Source organism: Anser anser (genome assembly GCF_964211835.1).
Source record: "Anser anser genome assembly, chromosome: 1".
In the NCBI taxonomy this organism is placed as follows: Eukaryota; Metazoa; Chordata; class Aves; order Anseriformes; family Anatidae; genus Anser; species Anser anser.
Genome location: NC_139720.1, coordinates 91,769,621 through 91,796,155, shown reverse-complemented (window position 1 = coordinate 91,796,155; position 26,535 = coordinate 91,769,621). Strand labels below are relative to the sequence as shown.

At 40.0% G+C, this 26,535-nt stretch overlaps 2 protein-coding genes across 5 annotated transcripts in view; one reads left to right on the top strand and one right to left on the bottom strand.

Moving 5' to 3' along the window:
• Positions 1 to 26,535, bottom strand: part of GUCA1C (guanylate cyclase activator 1C) — a 130,412-nt gene that overhangs the window by 90,977 nt on the left and 12,900 nt on the right. For 3 of the 4 annotated variants that reach the window (XM_083833008.1, XM_083833010.1, XM_083833009.1), the window contains exons 3-5: positions 23,536 to 23,629; positions 21,095 to 21,172; positions 6,212 to 6,265 (exon numbers count right to left, since the gene is read on the bottom strand). Coding sequence is in view for 1 of the 4 variants with exons in the window: in XM_083833007.1 (XP_083689133.1) it covers positions 21,095 to 21,118 (24 nt within the window). In the remaining 3 variants the exon portion in view is untranslated. The remainder of the gene's footprint in view (positions 1 to 6,211; positions 6,266 to 21,094; positions 21,173 to 23,535; positions 23,630 to 26,535) is intronic. The other variant, XM_083833007.1, reaches the window with a different exon arrangement.
• LOC310898282 (uncharacterized protein C3orf85) lies at positions 15,313 to 26,436 on the top strand. The gene is made up of 4 exons (XM_083833045.1): positions 15,313 to 16,043; positions 23,455 to 23,603; positions 23,824 to 23,909; positions 25,672 to 26,436. Exons 1-4 carry the CDS (start codon positions 16,007 to 16,009, stop codon positions 25,748 to 25,750), a joined length of 351 nt encoding a protein of 116 aa, XP_083689171.1. The 5' UTR covers positions 15,313 to 16,006; the 3' UTR covers positions 25,751 to 26,436.

Sequence of the window (26,535 nt, the reverse complement as noted above, 5' to 3'; positions counted from 1 at the left end):
TGGCATTGATACGAATTTTCTTAAAATACTGCATTTAGAGGATAAATGGCCTTATCCTGATAACTGAACTTCAAGGGTTATTCTTTACCTGGCTCAAGCACAATACTGGGAACTGAGGTGCCAGTCACACTTCAATAATGAATACCACACATTAATTTATGTTTAAATCATGGTTTAATTAGTGCTTTAGATATTTTAGGAAAATGAATGACTATTCCTTGCAAGCTTCTTCCCTCATTGTCTTCCAAACAAAAGGTCATACTTACCTTTGCCAATATTATTTTTGACCCTCTCACTGCAATGTTGTAGGTCAGCTTTCCATGGCAGTAACAATATGGCACAAGGAGAATTTGAGAATTCAGAGCAAAAAGCAGTCTGTAGTGCTCTTTTGATTTCTCAGTGCCTGTGACTTAAGTTAAAATTTGTCTTGAGTGACTATCTAAGAGAGCATGAGAGACCCAGATTTCATTCTTATATATGTGCTATTTAAAGAAAAAAAAATCAGTTTTCAGGACATCAACTAGACAGTGATTTTTTGGTCTAGATTTTCACCTTCTTCTGCCAGGAGTTCCCAACGTGCACTGATAAAACTAAAGGACAAATGCAGCAAGGGCTGTAGCAACTAGCTAACAAAACATGAATTCCAGAGAGAATGCAATGCAGGGAGAGCCCTGTGACCTTAAACACTTTAGGCATAATATAAGAAATGCCTTAAATAAGAAAAGATGGGAAAAGAATTTTAGGAAGGATATTTATCAGGGAAATTAATTTGGCTTGTGAATTGTAACTAACGTCCTGGTTTTACATAACTAACAAAAGCTATCAGAAATTTTCATTTAAATGAGTTTTTATTTTTATTTTTTCCTAATTACAGAATTAAGAGTTACTACTGTGCTTTGGACCTCTGGCTGCTTCCAGACATGTGGTGGTGCTACTGCTTAAAGCAAGCTAGATAGGCTTTGCTAAAGATCAATTTCGCATTTTATTCTTCTAAAAAATGCAAAGTCATCATTGAAACAACAGAAAACAATCCTCCCCAATCTCATATTATTTTTTTCTTCTCATAAAATAATGTGCAAATGTTCTTTATTGATTAAGGCATATTTTAGTTGTATAATAAATGGCTCTATATGCACGGTATTCCATTCATTTCAAGAAAATTCCCTTTAACCACGCAGATTAGCACTTATGTAACTACCTTACCAGAGGTCACCATGTCTATTGTCTAGAAAGCACAGAAGAAATTTTCTTTGTAGCTCACCACTACCCACTGGAAAGGAAATAAAAATATATACATAGCCAATTAATAGTGATTCAGTATTTGGGTTAAAAATTCTCCTTCACCCCCACAGTAGAGAACTGATAAAATATTCTCATATGCTATTCTAACCCTAGCTTTTTGTCAATTATTGCAGTTGTGTTCTACATATGGACGTATTTCATTTTGTTCCAAGCTGCACAGAGAGGAAACTCGTCATGGCATCCCTTTCAAACCTGATGAGAGCTGTGCAATTGCTGGCCTCCATTCAAGGCTGCATCTGATGCTCCTGGCAGCAAGTGAAGTAAACCACACACATGGAGGAAGTAGGGAGGAGCAGAAGTGAAGACTTCTGGAACAACACAGCATTATGAAAAGATCTATTTTAAAATATGTCCTATAGTATAAGAAAAAAAATTGCTGGATTTTTATTGTTGGAAAATGGTGGTGGTAGGGGAATTAGACCAAGTAAACTCCAGTTCCTAGCAAGATCGATGTCCAGAACAAGTCTGAGGAGGGTCAGCTCTCTGCAGCAGATAGCCCTTTGCCATCAATGACAGAAAATAGAAAGTTCAATTTAAAACAGCTCACCTGACTAAACCAAAAACCCTTTTCTGCTAGGAAGCTGAACTCACAGTATGCTAACACGTTTACTGGTGTTGGTAATTCCTAGCAATATGCTTATACATCCAAATGAAAAACACAGTTTTGCATGCCTTCTGTTTGAAGCATAAAGACTATAGATGGTCATGGGGAGGGAAGAAAAAAAAAAGCCTCTTAAAAGGTGAGATCCATTTGACTGTGGGATAGTTTTCAAAGGAAAATGAAAATGTCATCACCTGACATTTCCAAAGCTGAGCTTTCAACTCCCAAGACAGTGTGCAGGCAGATGCATTAAATAGAAGAACTGGTCACAGACCAGTACACTCTCCATATGTTTCCTGGGGGGAATTAGCGTCACTTCCTCTATCACGGGGCTCACTGTGCTTACCAGTGAATATGTCAAGTCTGGTTGCTCGTGAGCCTCTGAAAACAAACACTGCAAAGTTACTGACAGAACCTTTAGGTTGAAAAATGAATCCTTCTAACTCACACCATCTCAAAAATAATACAGAATAAATAAAATTAATCAAACAGTCCTTTGAAACAGAGGACTGCCTGCTCCCTTGTGACATCCCCAGAGAAAAGAAGCAGAACTTATGAAACCAGAACCCTGACTGAAGCCTGGTTTGGGGCTGCTTTAATCTATTTTTTCTCTCCCCTCTTTTCCTGGTGCATTGCATTGCTGGATTTGTGCCACAGGGGCAGAAGCTCTCCCCTTCCTGCAGACACATGGCCAAGCATGGCAGAGGCTACCCCACGGAGTATGGAAACAGCAACCCAACACTGACATGCCCCAAGCCACCAGGATGCCAGGAACATGCCTTTTCCTAACTGCAGCCTTCAGAGCGTCCGAAAGCCACAGCAGGCTGCTTGGAGGAGCAGTCAGCTAGCGCTACTCCAACATAAACACATTGGTGTACGGCCTCAAAGGTCACAGTCTTAAGATCCTCAGCAATCTACAGCACTATCTCATATTATTTTTATTTAGAAACCAGTTTGTAAGTTGTGAACAGTATCACCTCTGAGGAGCTGCTTAGAAGGCAACACAAAAACACATTAGAAGAGGCAATCAGAGCTGAAGGCCTTTCACACATACCAGCAAATACAACCTCCTCTCCCCTTTCTCCCTATCTCCCAGGATGCAAACAGCAGGGAAAGAAAGGTTATTTCTTCCTTTCAAACCCAAGGCTGATCATAGGGTCCTTCCCATCTGAGGAAGAGAGAAGCAGCAGCAGCAGCAGGGACAGGTTTTGGCATCTGGACACAGTCATGGGCAGCCTGCTGTAGGTGGCCCTAACTGAACAGAGCTTGGACCAGACAACCTCCAGATGTCCCTTCCAATGTCAGCCATTCTGCACTTCTCTCCAAGCATGCCATCCTGGTCCTGCCTTTAGTAAAAGGGTGACGCCACTTACACAAATAGGGAATGGTCCCACTTTGACTGGAGACAACTGCAGGAAGAAGCAGATTGAGCCCCAGCGTACGAATCACTACCTGGCACACCAAATTACTCAGGGAAGTGGCACTGGACCTGCGCCATGGTGCTGTCAGCGCTTGGTGGCCACCATCCCATGTCTGCTTTCCAACTGCCCTGTGTCTGGCTCTTGTAAGAGGGAAGAGATTCCTGAAGAGAAGTTTTGGTTAAAAAAAAAAAAAAAAAGAAAGGCAAAAGGTTTTAATTTTTCCTTTAACAAGTCATCTACAGGAGTGGAATAAAGCCTCCTTGTGGAAGAGATATAATTTAGACTTCAAAGTCATTTGTATTCGTTTGTGGTAAGCTCAGCAATACTGACTGCCCTACAGCAAATGGGACTGACCAAGAGCAGTGAGCCCTGAGTGCCCTTCACAAGTTTTGTAGAATTAAGCTGTCTTTCGGGCAACAGTTTTCTAGGCTTTTTTTTTTTTCCTTAAAGAAAAACACAAAACAAACAACTCTGGGTAGCAAGGTCTTAATGCAATATCTGTTTAATACAATTCTCCAAGAGGCACGATGTTCCTTGGATTTTATCCAAGCCATTTAGTTCACATACATATTGGAAAAAGCTGTCATGTCAGCAGCTAAGGTTGATATCAAAGAGAGACAATAAGAGGATTAAGAGGTGGAAAGCTTTAGAATGCAAGCTACTGAATATTTCACAAGAAATGAAGCTGAGAGTGCTACTGATGCAAGGGGAAGGTCAGAAAACTTAAATGCCTCAGGGACAGTTAAGAAATAATAAAATAACCATTAGGCATTCCAGATGTTGATATGCAGTTTTTAGTATCCCGGCTTTTGTACCAACTTGATTGCTTATCTGAGCGTACATCTGTGACATATAGCACTTATCAAGTGAATTTGCTGGGATGTGTCTACAGCACCAAAATGCAGGAATGATCTGACATTTGAGAGTGCCTCTGAGGCTGATATTTTGTCATTTAATTGCTCATTTTTATTAACACCTGATGTGGACAGGGTTCCACATCTCCAACTACCAGGGTTTAGTGAGAGATATGAGAGTTTAATTTCACAAAGACACTCCTTGTCACTGTTACCCCTTCCTATCTGATCCTCTTACGGAACGGTTAAGTGGATCTTCTCTATTATATCTTTTCACCATCAAGATCACATAGACTGAGGGGAAAAGAATTTTACAGGGCATTACAACTTTTTGGCAGCAAAGGGACTGGGCAGATAAGCCCAGGTGTTTTCTGTATCCTTATCAATGACAAGAGGCAAGGCACAGCAGGAATCTCTCCTTAATTGCTTCATGCTACACTTCAGTAATCTCACCTATAAATGTCAAGACAGCTTGCCAATGGGCAATTCAAAGAACATTAGTTTCTTGCAAGTTAGAGAGGGACTTAAGCATTACATTACCCTTTAACTTACAAGTATCTCAAATAACTCTTCCTTCTCTCCTGTATCCAGCCTACCAGGAAGGCATTAACAGATGTGGACAATATATTTTATATCCTTATATTCTCAAGCTACTGTACCACACTGATGAATTAACACCTTGTCAATATGCAGTTTCTCTTATACTGTGTTTTTGTGGCACATTTCACAAGAATCCCTCCCATCCCCCATGCTGTTTAAGTAAAAATATTCTGCTACAAAAGTTGAAAAATGTTCACCATTTCATTTTATCTTGATGTAGTATTTCAGTCCTGCATCTAGGCATATTTTGAAAATGCTTGAATTATAAAGAATAACTTTCTAGCCCTCATGACTTTCAAAATATTTATTTTTGTCTTGGAAATGGTAACTTGTTTTTTAATTAGAAAGAACATTTTTTGCATTAAATTGGTAACTACTTATGCTGTTTTTTTCACCTACATAAAAACTATTACATTAATAAAGTACTATTTCCCCATGTACAACTACTGTACTATTGTAGCATTATATTATGAAGTAACTTCAGCTGACAAGTTGCCCACAGTGTGATTTCTCTTTTATTCTTGATAGCTTAATTATGAGGTTATTTAGTAGTATCCTAAACAAACAAACAAACAAAGCAATATGCAGTAATGTAAATCTGTGTGCAGAATGAAAGAGAGACGGTAAATACATAGTCAGCCACAACTGTTCTCTGAGTGACTGTGGTAAAAGGACAAGTTAAATCAACATTAACTACCTACTAAAAGCTGGATCTTCTGCACAGTAGTTGAATGGCTGGTGGGAATTTTTAAGTAGAACGATTAATTGTAACAGATTACGCTAAAGAGAAAATGCCATCCTCTCTCCTCCTTCCCCCACAAAGTAACACGCCAGTTCCAACATAAGCTTTTGTGTTTAGAAGTGCTGGATCTAGACCATGATTCATTGTTTAACACAAGGAACCTACAATAAACAGGAACCTGGAAATCAAGACACCTGGAAATCAGAGACTTCAACCTATGTCCCCACCATGCCAACTCAGGTTTAGGTAGCTTACCAGTTGTAGTGCTGTTAATTATTTCTTTCAAGCAATCAGACAAATTGTTATAACAGTTTGGCATTTACTTTTCTAAGCTATGCTCTCCTATGAGATACAGTGAATGTCTCCAGTGTTTTCTAGAGATGGAGTAGACCCAGACATCAGTCACTGTTGCAGTAGTGAACACAGTAATGTAGGTTTGGTTCAATAAAATGCTTTTTCCCATTCCCATTAACAAACACAACAATAATGACAAAGCAAAACAAAACATTCTGATTGCACTGTTTCATTCAGATCATGTTTCATTTGCCATTTCCTGTAACACTTTTGTAGAAAGTGGCTGAATTTTGTCAAAGTTTTTACCAGCTAGCTGTGAGAGAATAGCTTGCTCGCTCAGTCACTGCAGATTCTACAGAAATGAAAAATATTTTGTTCTTAAAAGCAAAATACTCACCAGGCGTTATCAAACATCTCAGCAGTTGCTCTGAGAAAGAAGTCATGAGTAGAGCTGAAATAAATAAATGTGACTGTTTTTAAGAGCTAGAAGTATTTAACAACAATAAAACAAATAAGTGTGTAGTGCTAATGAACATGAGCAATATCCTCAGTTTCAGGCATATGGAATCAGATGAAAGCAGCTTTGTCTGGTGACTCAACTATAACACATACATAATTGTGAAAGATTCTGTTGAGGACTTCTAAACAGCAAAATGCTGATCAAGACATCTAAACCTTTTTCTTCATTACATTTTAATTTTTCTTCCATATTTTATTCTGTATATGTATTTCCAGCATTTTAAGCGTTGATGCACTTACCAGGGCCGTTTGTTACTGTATAGCTAGCACATATTTTTTGTATCTAGTACCAAAATAATAATAATAATAAATACAACAACAACAATAACAGCAACAGTAATAACAATAATAAAGTTGTGATGCTATGATGGAATGATCTATAAAAAGCTAGAGCTATACAGACATATTTTGTAATTGGTGAGATCAAACCTGGTTTCATACCTGTGCAACTACCTTCCTTGTGCATCTATCCCTGTTTTACCACTGTAGTGAGATTTAAAACCAGGCCTTATCTGCCAAGTGCACATAAGGATCAGTTCATCCCGCATTCAGCAACAGCAGGTGACAGGAGGATCGAAGCCAGATTAACAGATGAACTTCACAGAACAAGGATTTAACTTGACTGTGTTAAATACACCTGTGGCATAAGTCACAGCAATAGCAGTTAATTCCCACTGCAGCCCGTAAGATCTCTAAAATGCTCCTCAGATTGCTCCAGTTATAGAATTTTTCATATTTCTCTTCAGGATGCTATCTTTCCTTGTTTTATGACAGGACTACGGGATTACAAACTATGGTTCGATGCTCAGTCCTATACGTCAAATCCAATTCTTTTGGCTGTATGCTATTCAGCTTTTAAAAAGAAGTAATAAAAATCGACTTTACCACTAGTTCAAACATTTATTTGTTTATAGATGTAAGAAGTTGCTGCAGTATGTAAGTAGAAAGGAGATGACAGCACAAGATTCCCCCAGCAGCTTTACTGTTTTAGCTGAGAAACATGTTAGAGGAAACAGTCATCAAGTCCTGCTCTGGCTAGATCAACCTGACTCTATAAACACTGCCTAAAATCCACACAGGGCTGGCAGCAATATGGATTAATTTCTGGGAGAGAGGGGACTTAAATAATTCTGCATTTCTAATTGCTTTAAGTTGCCCAAGTTGCACCCACCACAGTTCTAACATCACAGCCAGCAGAAAGGCAAGAAAAAATTACAGAAAAATTACTACATCAGGAGGAACTTTTTTTTCTGCTCCGAAAGCCATGGTTGCTCTATCACAGATCAGGAGTGATAGATTAGAGCAGCCCCAAGAGCTGTCAGCTAATATCTACACCACAGCAAGATCAGAGAGCAGCAACCTGTCTGAAATGCTGTGACAATTTCTGGCTGCCACCACGAGAACTGCAGGTTATGCTACCGTAGGAAATTTTAAAGTAGAAATCTGAACTTTAAGAAACAAAAACAAAACAAACAAACAAAAAAAACCACACAAGACTACATAATCTTGTACACAATAGAAAGTAAGGTTTCAGAAGATAAAGTACTGACAGACTCTTAGAGATTTTTTTTTTTTTAGCATTGCTTCAGCTTTTTGTCTTGTCTTATGTCAACCTGTTTTCCCATTACACTGGGACAGCTGCATTCAGGTGAAGAGAGAAGGCCAAGATCAGAGTTGTCAGCGGCACTGAGCTGGCCACTCAGTTACACCCTTGGACCTACACTTGAGTTCAATAGTTAAAAAAATAACAGCCTAGATTCAAATGTTTGTAGCTCCTCTAACTTCCCTATGCATCAAGGACACCCACTATCCAATGAAAACAGGATAGTCAATAGGAACAAAATCAGATGTAAAGCATAACAAAGTTGCTGAAACTGTAGAAAAACACTATACACAACAATGTAAACACTCTGAGGACGTTAGAAGTTTAGTAATTACAATCTCAGCAAGAAGAGATGTATTTCTTAGACACTACAGTTGTATGAGGGTCAAGTTCACTTTGCAAATGAGGTGAAAACTCAAAGGAATGATTATCTAACTTTCCAGGCCACTTCCCTGAATTTCAGCATCTGTTCTTAAACTCTGTACTGATAAAAAGGAAGGAAATAGCAGTTGCTGGTTACGCTAGTCACTCACCACATATTAAGAAAAAGAACAGGAGATTTGGGCTGATGGTTGATGCTTGTGAGGGTGAGACTCAGTAGCAGGACTTGGTGAGAACAGTTGGGTTACATGACTAGAGGGAACAGACTCAAGTTGTGGCAGGGAAGGTTTACGTTGGAAATTAACAGAAGTTTCTTCTGAGGAAGAGTAGTCAGGCATTGGAACGGGTTGCCCAGGGAAGTGGTGTCATCACTGTCCCTGGGAGGTGTTCAAAGAAAGGTTGGATGTGGTGCTTAGGGACATGGTTTAGTGGGTGATATTGTTGGCAGGGTGATGGTTGGACCAGATGAACTTGGTGGTCTTTTCCAACATTATTGTTATCTAGGATGTGAGCATATTCTATATTGTAATTACCACGTTGTGGGCACGGTCTTGGGCAGCCTGCTCTAGGTGGCCTTGCTTGAGCAGGGGGAATGTCCGTGTTCCCCCACAAGGTACTGCACAGACAAATGCGGACAGAGTGTACGTTAACACGACCAATTTATTGGCCTCTGCATAGGCTGAAGCTCCTGGATGGAACGGAGTCTCTCCAAGGGTCTGGGTGGTCACTGCCCGCTGCTAACAGGTGTCTCTGTTGCGCTCATGGAGAAAATGGTATTGTTCAGCAACACCGTGCTGATGGTGAAGCCTTCCAAGGCCTACTCCAGGCTCAGGAAGCAGTCCGAGCCATCTATCTGCACCCTAAGCATGAACTCGATGGAGAGGGTGCTCTCGGAGACGCTGGCCAGATTGATCTTGCAGTAGTGGCAGGAGGGCAGCACTGTCAGGCGGCAGTGGTGTGACTGCAGCAGAAGCTCCCAGGCTGCTTTCACCAAGGCCTGGAACCAGCGGGTGGTTTTCTCCACGTTCAGGTAGGAGTTGGTGCAGAGGGTGCGTAGCAGGCTGGGCTCCTGTCTTCTCCTCAGCTCGTCCTCGGGGTGGTGGAGGAAGCACAGCATGTCCCCCACCAGCCGCTCCCTGGTGCAGGCACACTCCAGCTCCACGCGCAGGCCAGGCTTCCTTGCTGGTGTCTCCCCCTCGGCGCCCAGCTCTGGGTGGAAGGCATGCCCGGGGGGAGGCCTCAGGGGCACGAGCAGGCAGTAGAGGATGTTGTCCTCCCAGGCACTTCAGCCTTTGTAGAGGCAGCCCACGCCGATGGCCGGCTGCAGCCGTGGGTTGAAGAGGCAGTTCCTGGACAGTCCTTGGCAGGCACCAAGAAGTTCCTCCACCAGCTCCTCCACCACCTTGCACTTGTCAGCCATGTATGGCACTGGCCACTGGGTGCTATCCACCCAAACTCTGCCCAGATCCCAGGTGTCATCAAAGTCACTGTCTTGGTCTGCATCATCGTTGTCCTCCTCCTTCCTTATAGAGCTGCCGTGTTTGCTGCTGCTGCCTGGCCCACGTCTCCTTCTCCTGAGCCAGTGGCAGAGCCCAAAGATCAGGACAAGGAGATCAACCAAGGTCCAGAGCTGCCACTGCTTCAATGCAGTGAAGAGCAGATCTCCCAGGGCCACCCCGCTCTGCTCCCGCTTCCTCTCCTCCATCTCTTGCAGCAGCCGAGCCATGCCCTGATTCAGCTGTTGCCCAAACACCACAGCAGAAGCATCTACCCCAACAGCACCCCAATGTGGGTGCTCCCAATTCACCCACAAAGCAACTGAAGTCTCGCAGTACTTGGTGAGGTGCCCCGATGACCAGAGGGTGGTGGACACCACCAGATATTCTCAAACCCTGGCCCAGGGCCACTCATGGATGGAGTGGCTTCAACAGACAGCTCCTGCCCCTGTTCGCAGCTGTTCCTCCTGCCCCACAGGAGCTTCCCTAGAACCTCCTCCTCCTCAGACACCTCCGACAGGTGAGCTCAAGGCGCATCCAGCACCTACTCCTGGAACTGACAAGATAAGGAGTACGTGTCATTGCAAGAAGAGAGTTTTACACAGTGCAGTTTGGGGAAAACATGGTGAGTTAAGGCTTTCACTCCTCCCTGTGTGAAGAGGGCACTCAGCACTCGTAAAGGTGAACAGATCAAAAGCGCTTAAGTACAAGAGCAGCAGGACTGGACTGATGGTGCTGTTCTGCATGGGTGAGCATGGGCTCATCAAGAGCTGTAGCTGGCTGGAATAAAAACCAAAACCAAAGCACATCTCCAAGCCAGACGGTGTAAAATGTAAAGTCCTGCTGTGCTAAATACCTCACTGTATGCCAGCAGTCTTACTTCAAAACACTCTAGGCATTTGAAGTAGTGGTCAATAAAAGACCTGTTAACTTGCTCAAGTTAGACCTCCCTGTAGCTCATAGTTCAATTCCACTGCACACAGATTTATATAAATTGCCTTTGCACTGTCACCTTGGAAAAGCAGGGGATAATGAATTCATGTCAGGAGGACAGTTTTGTAGAGGCAAAGTCGCCAAAAGGATGTACTTAACCATCTTAGCACACTGATGGTGACGCTGGAGGGGCGTCCTCCCCTGTACTGCTTGCTGCAGTAGGAAGCAGTGTGCTGCCCCTGGGCACATCCCAAGCACCACGCTGATGGCAGGTGTTTTCCAAAACTTGTGCTATTCTGAGGTAATGAGGCAGAATACAGAAACAGAAACTGAAAAAATGGAGCAAGGAGTAAGTAACCAACCCAAAATGCTGTAAAGCCCCCAGTTCTTTCCCATAACTCCAGTCAAGGACCCATCTTTTATATTGAGATGCTAGCAGCGCACTCACTGCAAACATGCAGAATTCTGTATGCAGAATTACATAGCTGAGCTCTCCCTTTGAGAGAAAAGTAACAGAAGAAACTTTACCCACATGATTGTCAGATACAGGGTTCAACACAGTACATAGTTCACCTGTAAATTTTAAAACTGGTTATGAAATTAAGGTATCAAGAATCTATCAAGGAACACTAAATGCTAAACTACTGCCTCTGCTTTCAAATTGTTAAGCATAAGCTGATGATTGTACAGGAGATGGAAGGCTGTATGCAGTGTTGGAAACAGCAAAGGTTGCTGTTTTGTTAGACCCCCTCTCTGTTGCTGGCCACAGTCAATCATGGACCATCAGGCTTCCAATTTAATCCAACATGACAGGTACTTATACTGTGATCCTAAGGCGCAGACTCTGGAAGAGGATTCTCTTAGTTTGCCTTTGTGCTACATTCGTGCTCAGTTTAACCAGTCCAAATGAGGTGGAGAATATAGCAACAAGCTGAGGTAAAAGAAACTCTAGGGCTCTTTACTCTGTTAAAACATTCTGTTTCTTGTCCTTATAATAGACTGCCCCAGGATGGCATACAACATTTTGTGCAGGCTTTCACTGCTCTGTTTTGAGAGAAGGCTTTCACAGACTGCATATGTTTTATATTCTTTCAAAAATTACCTTGCACTTGTCTCATCTCAACTTCAAAAAGATACCACAGCAACAAAACAGACATTTGAAAATATGAAGTTCAACACTAATATAGGCAGATCCACTTAAGTCAGAGACGTCTTAGAGATGAACAAACAGAAGCGGTAAATGTTAGACAAACTGAAACAAATGAGGAATTTGATATTAAATCCCCCAGAAGATGACATTTCTCAGCAATTACATAGCAGTTCGCAAAGTCTGTGATATGTGCATTATACTTAGCAAAATCGGACCAGAAGAGTTAAGCTACCTGCTGTGATGTACAGGTGTGAAGCAAGTGCCAAGAAAGAAAAAGGATGTGTGATTTTCCAGCTCAAATTGTTCAGGTATATCTTCCTTTTCATTCCCTAAACCATTCTTTATAGACTGAGCTCCTACCTGTTTGCTCATTCCCTATAACCTTATATGTAAGCTGGTTTAAATGAACTTGAAGCTGTAAGTGGTCTTAAAGATATTCAGCTCCTCTGTGTCTCAGATGTTTTTATAAATTTGCCATTTTACAACTATTTCACTAGTATAAAATACATCGAAAAATATTTAAGGATATAAGTGCAACACTATATAGCCAACAGTCAACACTCTTGGTTAGTTTGCTTTTAAAACAGGCCCAACATCTTTTTATCCTTCTTTTCCTAAAATTGCACAAAATCATTTACTTTTTTTTAACTTTTTATTTAAAGAAAGAAAAAAATTATAACAATGGGGGAAGAACCTACGTTCTCTGTCCTATCTTTCCTCTGAAACAGTGATTTACTGTCTAACGTTACCAAATTTAAAAGACAAAATGTTCTGATCTTTTCCCAACTTTGAGTTCTCCTGTTTGAAGCCTACCTTACAACTTATTGATAAGGTTGGCACTATTCTGATAGCCTCAAATGTTGCTTTACATAATCTTACTTTCAAGTCCCTGTAACTCACTTAAACTTTTATCATTTGGTCTGCCAGGTGTCTGCCTCAGCTTTTTTTTTTTTTTTTTCCTTTTTTTTTTTTTTGGAAGAATTTCAGCCAATCTAGCTATTTCTACAAACAAGACAAGGATGTGTGGGGGGAAGTTTAACTTGCACTGAATATTCTGATGACAACTCCTTTGAATAGGTTTTACATGCTTTAAAGTAGGGAACAGAAATTTGACAAGTGAGGGAGGGTATCAAATGAAAATGATATGATGATTCACTCCTCCATATGAAAATTTGAGCCATTGGGCCAAGTTATAAATCTTCCAAAAATTGCAGCCTGCATATCTGTTAGTGATTAACAGCTAAAATTCTACGTTCAATGAACAAATGAAGACATTCATGGTTTTTTTTTTTTTCTTACTTTTTAGTGATATCCAGATTGCCTATATAATGCCCTCAAAGAGCATCTAAGAACACATCTGTCTCGTCAAAAATTTTTGAATGCGATCCATCTGGACATATGCAATCCCTAGACTAAATATAGTGGTGTTTTTCTTCATATGTACACATGTATATACGTATATATTTTTATATTACAGGGTTTCACAAAGTACACTGACCATTAACCACTGAGAGGTGGTAAGAGTGGGCAATAGCAGAACTGACATGGGAGGCTGGGAGATGGTGAATCTAACAGCTTTATGCACTCTTGGATGTGGGAAGCAGGACATGTGAGAGGAGGAATCGAAAAGAACACTTGGAAATCACTCTTCATGTAAGAGACTAATAAATTCTTCAATCTAAAGTTAAGTTTTACGAGCATAGCGTCATATTATATAAAATTGCATAGCATGCAACAAGACAGAAGAAAAATCTTGAGGAAAGAAGGCAGATGTAGGCAGGCTGGGCAAGAAAAAACATAAGATGGGATGGACTAAGACCAACATTAGGCATAGAAGAGACTGTGGTGTGATAAGGGATGAAGGAATTAAAAGCAGGATGGGTATGCATGTGTCACGAATCTATATTTCTGAGACTTGCTGTTTGCAGCTTAGCTGCTTCCCAAATCTTGTATCAACCCCTAAGCTGACTGACCACTAGTCCTCTCTACAGCAAGGCTGTAAGCCTTGTAAGACAATAAGCCTTGTGTTCTTCTGAACTCAAAGCTTGGGTCTGGGTGCATCAGAGTCCCACTGTGGTCTGTGGCCTCACTGGAGGACTTTCCCTATAAGAGTCAGGGTTTTATCAGTAAAAGATTCCCCAGCACACGTGGCAGATTTTATGTGGAAATGGCAAGAGTGAGGATGAAATTTTAAGTTCTGGAAGACTAGACTTAGAATATTAAGGGTCAGTTGGGATCCATGGCCTCTGTCTCTTTCATTTTTTTTTTTTTACTGCTCCTCCTGTTCCAAAGGAAAACTTTCGCATCTCATCATCTTGCTTCTGAAGATGAGATAGAAACCGTATATACCTTGGGTCTGTGTTTCCAGTCCAGCATGCCTCCCTGTTACCTGTTCCCAGGTAGCATCAAGTCTTAGTGGCTGCTAACATCTCACTTGGTCTAGGCCATATCGCTGACATTTTTCCTCTACCAGCAGACTGCACTCTAAAATACAGATAACTGCAATGAATATAAAATGACAGGCCAACATATTCTTTCATACTTTATTCTGTTATGTATAATGAAGGTAAAAAACAAACAAAAAACGTCTGTTAGAGGCAGCCTGCATTAGAAAGGCAGGTCCATGTAAGATGGAAGTATGGAACAGGATGGAAAATACAGCCTAGAAAAGTCTGAGTTAAAAGGATAACCACAGTACACTCCTCCAGCATTTATTTCTTGGGAATCTATAGTTGTTGAGCACTTCCGTCACAGACACCTGTGCCACCCCCATCCCCTTCTTTCCACCTTCAACACTAGTCCACAAACAGGCTGCCATCTAACGTTTAGTTTAGTAGTTCAGAGATGGAGAAGGCTGATCCACACATCCTGAATTTGGATAATTAACAGTTATTGTTAATGTGGCTCCAGGGTGCAGGACACCTGGCCTCTATTCAGAATTGGCTGTTGGTTCTTTTTAATTGTATGTATTTATTGTCTTAAAAAGTACTAAAATAACAATAAAGTTGTGAAGTGATCTATTGCAGTTAAAGTTTCCACTGTTAAGACTGCTGTTCAGTACCCTCCCCTTCTGCCCACCCCTGTGTAATGACAGAAATGATAAGCCTAAAAGCATAGCTAAACGGCATTTTGTTTCCCAACAAACCTTTGCTCCATCCACTGTCTAGACTGCACGGTTCCTGCCATGAACATAAGGATGAAATACTGCTGCTCATCACCATGGAGTCTGGCCCTGGACCTGTAACATCAGCAAGGTCTAATTGCCTGACGTAAAGACCTTCGTGCATACCTGTAGGGGTGAACTGCAGTTCATCTCATCTTATCTCAACATGTGATAAAGCTCAGCTTTTCCCTGGTCTGTCGTCATCAGTGTAGGTGAACTTATGCAGATAAATTGGTCAGTGGTAAGACAACTGTTATTGACAGAATTGTACAGAAAAAGGCAAAATTTAAGTGTGTGGGGGGAAAAAGGTAAGGCAGCATGAACTCATGGTGTCCCACACGCTTTAGTTTCCCAGCACCAGAAGGCAGCAACAAGAAACCCTGTGATCTATGTCTAGTTCAAACGAGGAACCTACCTCCTTGTTCTTCCCTGTCCTAGTGCTTTGTCAGTCAGTTTTCTCACAGGTTTTTATTCTCAATCCAAGCATTACATAGTGAAAACATACTGTATGCTTGGGCACTGCTCTCAAGTTGATTCAAACACCATCTCCCACATACATCAGACAATAAAATGATCACTTCCATTACCACAACAAGGGGAAAACAATCATGCAGAAGACTGACTCAGACACCTGCTGTGTTCACTGAACACAGAACAATCCCTATGCACTATTTCATGTTACAAAGCTTATGCAGAAGTTAATGTATCTGCACAATAATGAGCCATTATGTCTCATTAGAAACTCTGCTGGCAAAGTCCAAAGTGTACAAACAGAGGCATACAAGACAAATCTGAACTAAGCACTGTACCCTGCCCTCTGCATGCACCAACGGTTGACAGCTATCCAGTCAATGATTTATAAACTTAAAGATAACAAAGTATAAAACTGTATGACTGCCTCTGTTTTATAAAGGAAACTTTCTGGATGATTTGTGAAGTCTCTGAAAATGTTACACATTTTGGTGTCTTCTCTGCTGTTTACAGGTAAGCACCTGGCACCCTGTCTCATGTCATTCCATTCTGGCATTTTAAATAGTCAGCTGGCAAAAAGAAACCATGGTACCACTGGAACAGCACGGATAGAAGAGAATTAACTGGAAATCACTGCAGCGGAACATATGGGAGAGTGGGCGAGCACAAGGCTGCATAGCCAAGTCTGTGAAATAGTCTTGATTCTGCTCCTTGTGATTACTTTAGAATCTCTTGCATATTAACCTCTCAGGTGTTAGGACTGAGGACACATTCCTGACCGAAAGAGATTCTTATGGGATGTTTCCTCGGCTGTTAAAATTTTAACAGTTACTTAATGCCTTTTTTTTTTTTTTTCTTTCCCTCCTCCCTCTCCTGGAATCTTCCTCAGACATTGCTCTACTTTCATCATTTCTTGCTTGCAAGAAACACACAATTTACACACACTTTTTTTGGACTAACAATGATCTGTTTCACAAGTGATTTCTAGATGTCTGATTTGAAATTGCTTAAGGGGACTGACTTTTTAATTTTATTTTTTTAAAAGCTCTCAGTTTTTCTGATCATTGGGCCTTTACAACACCCCGCAACCAGGGCACCTAAAATTAAGATTCATTCTGTAAAACTTGGAGCAACGTGAAAATGGATGGGGCAGGGCAGCAGCATCAGCAAAGCTGAAAGAACACTTCTTCAACAAGCACAGACTGCTACAGTCAATGACCAGTGACACACATGCTGTGAAACTTATTTATTCGTCAGTAAATTAAAGCAAAGCAGGGAGGCACTAAATGACTATAGACTTCAGGTGATTGCCTGCATCATGGAAAGATGTCCATCAATGCATGCATTAGAACTATTTCTTAGATGAGTGCTCTATCAAGACAAGATCTAAGGCAAAATGATGTACATAGCTAATACTCAATCACGAATTAATTAAAAAAAGTGGTTTTGTGATTTGGGAGCACCTTCAGGTGTGCTCTCACTTTTGGGCCAAGCTCTCTTCCTTCTTTTATGTCCCTAAAGTTTGGTTGCGATGAAGATGTGCAGGAAGGGAAGGATGTGGAGAGAGCCTCTCTCTCTTTCTCCCCCCTACATGTGAGACTACAATTTGATACCTTCCTCTCCCTTTATTTGCATGTCATGATCTGCTGTACACCTGAACTTGGACTATTCCTGGGTGCTTGTCTGTCTGCTCAAACTTAACCTCCTTTCCATGACAGGCCCCCAGGACACATGCAGTTCCACATGAAATGAAGCAAGTAGGAAAGCACCCTGCTGCCCCTTCTGTGGGAGACTCTTTGCTTTATCTCCCTTTTTCCTTTGTCTTTCACAACAGCCCTGTTTGCTCTCTCTCCCATGTTCCTTTCTTTAAAAGGTGAGAAGAACTATTTACTGCTGATTTCTAATGGGCTCTTAAAAGTTTCATTGATCACTGGCAGCAAAGAGTTCAGCTTTTCATTAATTGTGAACACTTCCAGAAATGGCCAAGGTGGTGGTGAATTAACACAAAGCCTGTAAGGTTCACTAACGAGAACCTGACACTTCATCACACCCTCAGCTCAGCTGCTGTAAATCATTCTCACTATTAAACCATTTCCACACTTCAGGGAATATGTTTTCTGAGACATGTTCTGGACCTCTTTCTCTAGTCTCTAGATAGTGCAGCAGCAAGGGATGGAGCATGAGTGTGATGTGCTGGCACTAGGATTGCTATTGAATTCTCTCAGTTGCCTGATTGGGGTGTCCTGCCCATTCACTTGAGGTTAAACTGATGGCCACATGTGGATTTAGGAAGGAATTTTCACCAAGACCCACTCAGAAACACCATGTGTTTTTAATCCTTTGTTGCAGGGGAAGTAATTCCTTCCTTAGGATTATCCAGGAATTTTGCCAAATTCCCATTATTTTACTCATACCTGACAATTTTCATGACCCCTGGCATCGCTCCAACACAATTCATAATTCAGCACACAATTCTGCGTTGTGTCTGTAACTTGTCTGTCTTTGCTGATGAGGAATGAGGTATTTGTAATGACTGCTAATGACTGAGTTCTCATCTTCTCAACCAGAGTTCATGTTCTGTATTGTAAAATTAAGAACTGTTGAGGAATAAACACTACTGTACTTTAAAAATAAACAGATGAGACCAAAATTTAAAAACTAGAGGGATATGCACAATGTTCAAGCAATTAACAATCAATGACTTAAAAATGTTGTAGTTGACAGGTATTAGAAAATCAACCTAGTTTTCACATGGGGTATGTATCCTGAAGAACTTAAAACACACATTTCTTTTTCACCATTTGCAGAAGCAACACGCAAGAGTTTGATTTTAGTATAACTGTGCTTGTCAACAGGGAAAAGGCAACACATGGCGCAAAGGTGGCCTGCAGAATCCAAAAATGTACCTCTGCAGCCACCCACCCATGTATGTAAAGTACTGACAGACAAACACGTTGATTTCCAAGCAGTGCCACGCAACCTAGAGAAATACTTGCGTGAAAACAAAGCCAGCTACTTCCACTTTTCTTTCAGTGCTTACACTGTTGCATTGAGACATGCTGAATCCTCAAGTGTTGCAGAAAAAAATGACTGAAAATGAAATAATATTCTTATTAAACATTTCCTAGATATTTTACAGCTTGTGAATATATTTTAGATATGATTAGAAAGTCACAAAAAAAAAGCCAAACCAAAACACAGCAACCCAAGACCAAGTCCTGGAGTCTGGCTTTATGAATCTTTTCTGGATTTAGAAAGTTAGACACCAGAAATGTGGAGGTCCATTCTGCTTCATTCCTAACTTTAAGAAACATACCTGAGCTGCAATATTAGATTTATCATTTCAAACTACCAAATGTCAGCACCAGCAGCCTCAGCAAGGTTGAAGTGTCCAAGGCTGAAGTTTAGCTCTGCCTAAGTGCTGGCTTTAAGTGTTGATAACACTGGCAGCCTTACCCCTGTGAGATGACATTTTGACCAGGCAATCATCGAAGCTGATAATAAGAATTATTAGCCTAAAAGGAAGGGAGTCAGAGCAATTGCTAACTTTTGACATTTAAATTCCACTGATATAAATAACTTCAGCAATGGGTTTTCACGTTGTCAGAAACTTGGAATAGTCTTCAAAAACCAGGGAGAGAGACAAACAGCTCCAGTTTATATGACAATGTTCACAGAGAGCAACTGAAGTGTTGCTAAGTAATTGTCATTTTTTTTTTGGTAAATATCACAGCAAATCAGACATAAGCCACTTTTCCCTGTGGTAGACGCACACCAGGGATAAACTGTGGTCCCAAGCCTTGACATTGCTCCTCACTACTTACATACTGCTGCTGATCTGGATAAAAAGGTTCCCTGTGGGGGGGGAAACATTCTATCCTAAAGCAATTTTAATGGTTTGTCTTCTGATTATTTAGCTCTACCATTAGACATGCAAATGGTGGCTTGCCTGCTCTCCCCAAAGACTGTTAAGCATGCTGTCTCCTACTGCTCAGCTTTCGAAAAAGAAAAAATATATCAATTAAATGGGTGCCTAAAGAGGCGAAGGTGTCAAAATTTAATCCCACGCTCACATTTCTCTCCATGTGAAGTGGATCATCATGCATTCAGCTGATTGAAAAAGAGCTCTTCCTAGGAAGATTTAGTAGTTGCACCCAGCTAAACATTCTTTCTGAAAATCTATCCTTGCACAATAGAATTAAGCTTCTGTTTGAGCCTAGTATGAAGAGATTTTAATGCACAATAATTTAAGACGTATGTAGTTTGATTTTGCTTGTTATAGTATAGCACTTTCTAATTATTATTTTTTTTTAGATTGGACTTCAAACCTATTTGATATGCCTCCTCCTTAATCAGTGTTTTTGACATTCAATACTGGATTAAGCTGCTATTTTGACAAAGATGACAAGAGTCTACCACTGTTTCTTCTCTGAGGTTTACTGGTGTCATACCAGTTCTCCTTAATATTAAACAAGATGCTTGGAAAACAGCATAGCAATAATGTTTACTAAGTTTTCCCACTGGACAATCTGTTTAAGTGTACGGGACAGACAAAACTACCTGCTGAAGGCAGTAATTACATGTTTCACATCTGCTTGAGAAAAACAGCCAATTTTTCTATAATTAGCTTTTCATACAAGAATGCTGAGTCAATCTAGAGATGAAAGAACCACTCTAGCTGGTTACAGTTGATGCAGCCCTTGTAATAGTTCACGTCTGCACACATTCCTTGTGTTTTTCCCTTTGGGCCATTAATCCCTAAATGTGCTTTTCAAATAACATTTATCTAAAGAGAAAAGAGGGAAAACAGCGTTGAATGAAAACATTAACGTAGATTTTGCCTGACCACTCTGAACAGTGAAAATTGTTTCACTACAATTTGAAATTCTTCTTTTTCAGCTCAATTTTATGCGTTGTGAGCAATTTCATTAACTCTTATCTACCCACCTGCTCCTACCTCCCTCTAGTCTCATGCCTAGGCACTCTGCACCTCTGTTCTCCCGGCTTTTGACAAAGAGCTGCACATGCAGCCTGAAGTCCTCCAGGAATACTGTTTCTGAAACATCTACCTGAGCAACAAATTCCACAAACTTTTATTTGGGCATTCAAAATGTGGGGAAAAATTACACCCTGTCTGAGAAACTTAAACTGAGGCAAGACAGAGGTTATTTGCTGAAGACTAAACGCTGTATTTAAAGGGGCTACTTGAATAGAGAAATCTGGTCTGATGCCCCCAGGTCTATGTTTAAGCTTTCAGACTGCTTTCTCTGAGCTCTGCTAAAGCACAAGCAAATGTGCACCCCTTTCTGTCTGAGTAGTTCCAGTATATGCCTGAGACCAGTAAGGCTCTTTCCAGTTTCAGTAGAAAAGCATCAACCAGAGTTGTTCTGCAGGTGAATGAAGTTTGCCTTGTTCAGGGAAGCTTGGCCCATTCAGAGACATATAACGATCCTTACAGTAAGATGAAGGGAGAACGAGGTAAGCCTGAAGGATTAGCGTGAATGTAAGATATAATAATTGGGGGAAGAACAGAATAGAAAGAAAAAAAAAGTAAAATCACTTACCTGATTAACTTCCATGTTACTCATGTGTCTTCAGAGGGCCCCAGCAGCTAGGGACAAGCCCTGCAAAGACTGATCCAGCTGCAAAAGGTGAGAGGTGGAATTATTTCAGATAGCATAGTAATTATTTTTGTTATGGCTTTTACAGCATATAGAAAAGAACAAAATCTGGTTGTGAATGGGGGCAAAAGATGCTAAAGGCAGAGCTGACACCCTGCTCCCCCTTGGGGCAGGCAGGTACTCTTTAATCAAAGTGAACATTTGGTAGAGTTAGGGATAGAATTTCTCATTGGATATATGTGCAGTCAGAGAAGACTATATGTCAAAAATTGAAAGTTAATACCCTTAAAAAGCAGCACTCTGCACCACAGGAGACAAGAGAATACCTTATTGTCCCACCAGTACAGCTACAAGCTCACTCTGTGAAGATGTTGGCAGTGGGAGGGGGGAACACAGAAAGAGCTGCTTAATGATCTTTTTTGTAGCTCACCATGAAGCCAGAAGGCCAAAACACACATCAGTGATTAAATTTAATGTTTAATGGCCCCACTAGCTATATATACACATTTAAACAAAAGTGAAGGCTGTTACTAAGCCAATTTCTGATCCCAGTTCAGTTCTCAGTCCAGAAACGTAATCATGACTTTACAAAATATTTAATACCAAAACACCCCCCGAATTCACTAAAGGGAAGTTAACAGCTCATAGATTTTCTACTGGATAATAGTAAATTGCCAGAGATGTAATGAAATTTGGCATAAGCTTAGTTTTATCTTGCACAGTTCTGGACAAGAACTGTAGCAATTTAATGGATAAGTGCAAGCAATATAATTTTTCTTCTCCAGGCCAAAATTGTATTTGTTTTCTGAAGTACATAAGTGGCTATTGCTTAGTTTCCTAAGGGAGAGAGCAGCTTGTGCAACAAGTGTCCACACCAGAGAGGGTCACATCTGAGGGTCTGAACTTCAGTTAGCCAGTGCTTGTTCACCTTTCTAAGGTGAGTGTTCCTTGGAAACCCCCTCCCACAAGTTTCTGCCTCCAGTTTCTGATTATAGTAACTTGGAACCTGAAGAAACTGAAGTGGAAAAGAACTACAGGGACATTCATTGCTTCCTATGTAAATTTTCTAGAGAACTATTTCAGAGTTAAGAGATAACAACCACTTCCACTTTGTTGTTGTTGTTGTTCATTACTGTATAATCAACATTTTCTCACCTTTTTTCAAGCATTTCTCAGCTATGAAAAGAGACAACAAACATCCTGCCTCACAAATCTGCTATATATATGCATTCAGCATACATTTTTCCTGTTTGAAAAATTGAAGAGTGACCATATTGCAGGTGGTCAGGCTTGCTAACAAGGGACCTGATTCTGCTGAGCATTGTGCATGAAGGCACAAAGTTTAAGTTTCTAGTGGAAAAACTGAAATTATCATGAATAAAAGCATTGCAGAGTGGTCAGTGAGGTGGCAGTTTGCCCTGCAGAGCTCCCATTGTAACATACAATACATTAGAGTTCCCATTCTTGCCCCATGTGTACCAACTATGTGCAGGACATCCTCAATTGTCCATTTCAACCCACTCAACTAAATCAGAGCACAGGTGTTTACTGACCCTGGCCTCAATTTGGCTGACTTATCTGAGTTCAGACTTAATCAGCAGCTCATTAACAATCACATATTTCAGACTGAAGTGTTATTTCAGAGCACTTTAGCCCCAAATTAATTTAAGTCTCAAACATGGAAGACTAAAAGAAAAGCCTTTTGCTATATCAGGACCTTTCACATGAAGTTAATGAGGAATTCAGCCTCTCTCTCTTAGGCAGAGCTGTCATTTTAAGAAGATCTGCATGAAGTTCTGAATCTGGGATGACCTCAAAAGCAATGTTATAACAAGACTAGAAGTGCAATATCCTTTGCCCAAACAATACTTTACATGCAATTTCTACGCTGCTACTAATGAGAATAAATACGTCTAAACCAGAAGGTTTAGGAAGTGTAGTTAAATTCATAGGTAGATAAAATTAAAAAAAAAAAGTAAGCCTTTCTCAGCACACCTGGAACTAGTGCAATTCCAGTCTAAATGTTTCCTTTAACCAAATCTAGTATCAAAATTAAAGTAGTACTGTAATTTGATTGCCAATTTATCCACTTTGGATTTACAGCAAGATAATGATTTATAGGAGCAGTTTTATTAATTTCAGGCTTAAAGAAATATATAATTATTTCTGAAGATCTAAGGTAGGACCATCTTTGAATTCTTTTAAATAAAGTGCAATTCCAAAGAAGTGTTCCTTCTGTATAACTTCTGTATTTTTAAGTGCACATTCTAAAATATTTTTCTAACATTACAAGTATTGCTCAGCTTCCATTTCAGGTGTCCTTGGAGTACCATTTCTGACAGAAGAATCAGCAAATCAGTTTATACGACTTAAACGACACTTACCATATTCTGAGAACTACTGGGACCCAAGCAGCAGCCAAAATACGTGGGGATATGCTGTGATTGAACAGGTATTTCTTCCACCATCTTGCAGCATCTATTGAAACAACAAAAACAAATAAACAACAACAAAATCCAAAGTGCAGGTCTTGGACTGGCGTGTAACAGATAAACCTTTGGGGAAGGATGGAAGTCTGATTTATCAGTGCAGGCAAGGTTGCTCAATAGTCACACGTTATTTAATCAGTATCAAAGCTCAGAATCATCTTTTTCTGTTTTGATCTACTCCAGGTTAGCGAATCATGGGCAGCTTTGAGAGAGACAGCACAGTACTACATGGACTCGAGATCTTTTGCCTTTGATCCACTGATTACCAGGTACAATGGGGTTCCTCAGTAGAGTATTTCATAAGCTTACAATGCATATGTAAGATATGGAAACAGGAAAACTGCACAATACAAGACTGCTGGTATCTGGATCTTCGCAACATATTTATACACATTAACAAAAGAGATTATAAGAGATCTTGAAAATTAAAGATTTGTTTTGTCATTTCAGTTTTATAGTTATTTAAACATGGTCATTTTATTGTTTTAAGAATGCTTTGGAGAAATTCATTGAAGTCTTAAAGTACTTTTTTTTTTTTTTAAAGTTCACAAAAGCTGAACTGTGGCAATATATCATAGTTGATTTACAACGCAGATGAAAAGCAATTCATGAGTAGAAAATCAGAAAAAACAAAAATACACATTTATTTTGGTAACAAAACTATATTCAATGCAGAATAAAAGTTCAGCTGAACAAAACGAGATGTAGTATTTGGCAAAACCAGTATTTATAGATCAGCACATAACCATATCAAATAAAGTGTCTCAAACGATCATAGAGGAATTGTTAAGACTATGTTAAAACATACACATTCTCGGGACATAATTTTGTCAAATTTAGGAAACAATTGCTAAATGACTCAGTTTGGTAAGCATAATGCAGAATACATGTGTTATTCCCGTGAAACACTTTTCATACAAAGATATTTCACTCAGAAAAGGCCAGGAATGCGTTTCAGTGCTTAAAATAGTTGCCAAGAAGTAGTGATCTGATTAGTCTGACTGTAACCACCAATAGGAAAATGGGTAAATTTCTTCTCTTAATGCACTTTACATTGAATATATTTTAAAAATAACTTTTTGCTCACTTTCAGAAAGAAAGCTTCATTTTGAAATGTGCTTTTTTTTTTTTTTCTCTCCTCTTCAAAGTGTTCTTTATTAGATAAGAATTTGATTAGGAGATACTCAGAATTACCTTTTTAGGACTCTTCCACCTGAAAGGTGGAGCACAAGCAGAAGTGCAAAAAATAGCCAAAAGTGACAATTTTGCTGTCAATCTTTCAACTTGCATCCTTGGGCAGCTGAAAGGAAGCATCAGGATATTCTCTCAACTTCCAGAACTGATACAGGCAGCAGTGTGCTTGGCTGCCAGCAGTCACTTCAGTCTCATCACAAATGTGAAATTACCTGAAGTCACTTTGCTTGGTTTTCTGTGTGTGTAGCAAAGCAAAACAGAACAAACCCCCAAACCTGTCTTTTCCATCAGAAAAATGCCTAACTGCCTCTAATTATCAATCGTCCAATCCGTGCGTCTGAAGGCTGTGATCCTGACAGCTGTCAGGCATACTCCAAGATGAATTATTCCTCCAGAATGATAATCCTTATGATTGCCATATGACAGGATTATAACTAGTTTACAGAAACACATTTGTGGGCACTCCCAAAGAAGCACATTTATGATTTCAAAGGGAGGCTGGTTAACTCCTAGACTGAAATAGACTTCAAAATGCTAGCATAGTAGAAATTAACATCCAGAACTTTTATAAAGGCATACAGAAAAACAAACAAAACTAGAGTTTTGAAGAGCATTGTGAATAACAAAACAACAATTTTTGACCTCATTGTTCATATTTCAGAGGCAGCCAAGAAAAGCAAGCCTATACAGCATATGCAGAAATCTGTTTCAGGGACCATGTTTGCAAAGGCAAATATTTGCAAAAGCTGGCAAACACGAAGACCAAAGTTGCTGACAGGATCTTTAAGTAATTTTGTACATTTATTTTCTAAAAGAAGTTTATTTCATCTTTTCTAGCGACAACATCAGACCTTACACGGACATGCTACAGCAGTCTGGGACTCACCTCCAGCAACAGACAAGGACGAGCAATTAAATTCTGTGCATCTTGTATCTGGCAATACTAGGACATGGTGTGTTATCTATTTGCCACAAATTACTTTACTTCATCCCACTGTCTAAAACCACAATTAACATGCACAGTCTCTCAATGACTATTTTACATTCATCAGTAGGAGTGAGATGTAAGTCATGGTAAACGGAATAAAGAGATGAAGACAAGGCAGTCATTAACTTTTACCAATTAAGTTTTAAGCAAAGGAAACCACTTGTTTTTTGTAAAAAACATTTTTTTGACTAAATAATTATTTTTAAATACAATTTCCTAACAGGAAACCACATTTTTCTTCAGTATTTTACTGCAGATACATTTCTGAGAAGAAATTAAGAAATGGAAATCAGTTACTGTAGCTGGGTAGGAAGTTGAATATATTTGCTCCACAGTTGACTAATAGAAAGAATATGCTTTCTATACTTTAATTGTATTTCCATTTTTTTCCAAGTATTGAGGACAAATTAGTAGGTGTTATAGTATACATTCATATTGTGTGCTTTGCACATTTAAAGTTCTGTACTTGGTGTTGAAAGCCAAAAATGACTGACACTAAATTACCAGGATAAGTTGTTCTTTCTTACCCCATGGAAGTAGGAGCTGGTGGAATTATTTACAGCTCATTTTCTAATAAAAAGGGTGATGACGGAAGTTGTTCCTCCCCCCCCCCCATATCTTCAAGTTTCCTCATTCTTATCTGCATAGAAAAAGAGAACCTGTTGAGGAAGGTGAAATGTATGGTTACCTTCAGAACAGGGTATGTGAAAGAA

Excerpts from the sequence above, each read along its gene's own strand:
- LOC310898282 (XM_083833045.1), top strand. The coding sequence starts at position 16,007 with ATGTTACACATTTTGGTGTCTTCTCTGCTGTTTACAG. Across the intron at positions 16,044-23,454 it reads GTCTTCTCTGCTGTTTACAG|CTTCCATTTCAGGTGTCCTT; the intron begins GTAAGCACCTGG and ends AGTATTGCTCAG. Across the intron at positions 23,604-23,823 it reads GATATGCTGTGATTGAACAG|GTTAGCGAATCATGGGCAGC; the intron begins GTATTTCTTCCA and ends GATCTACTCCAG.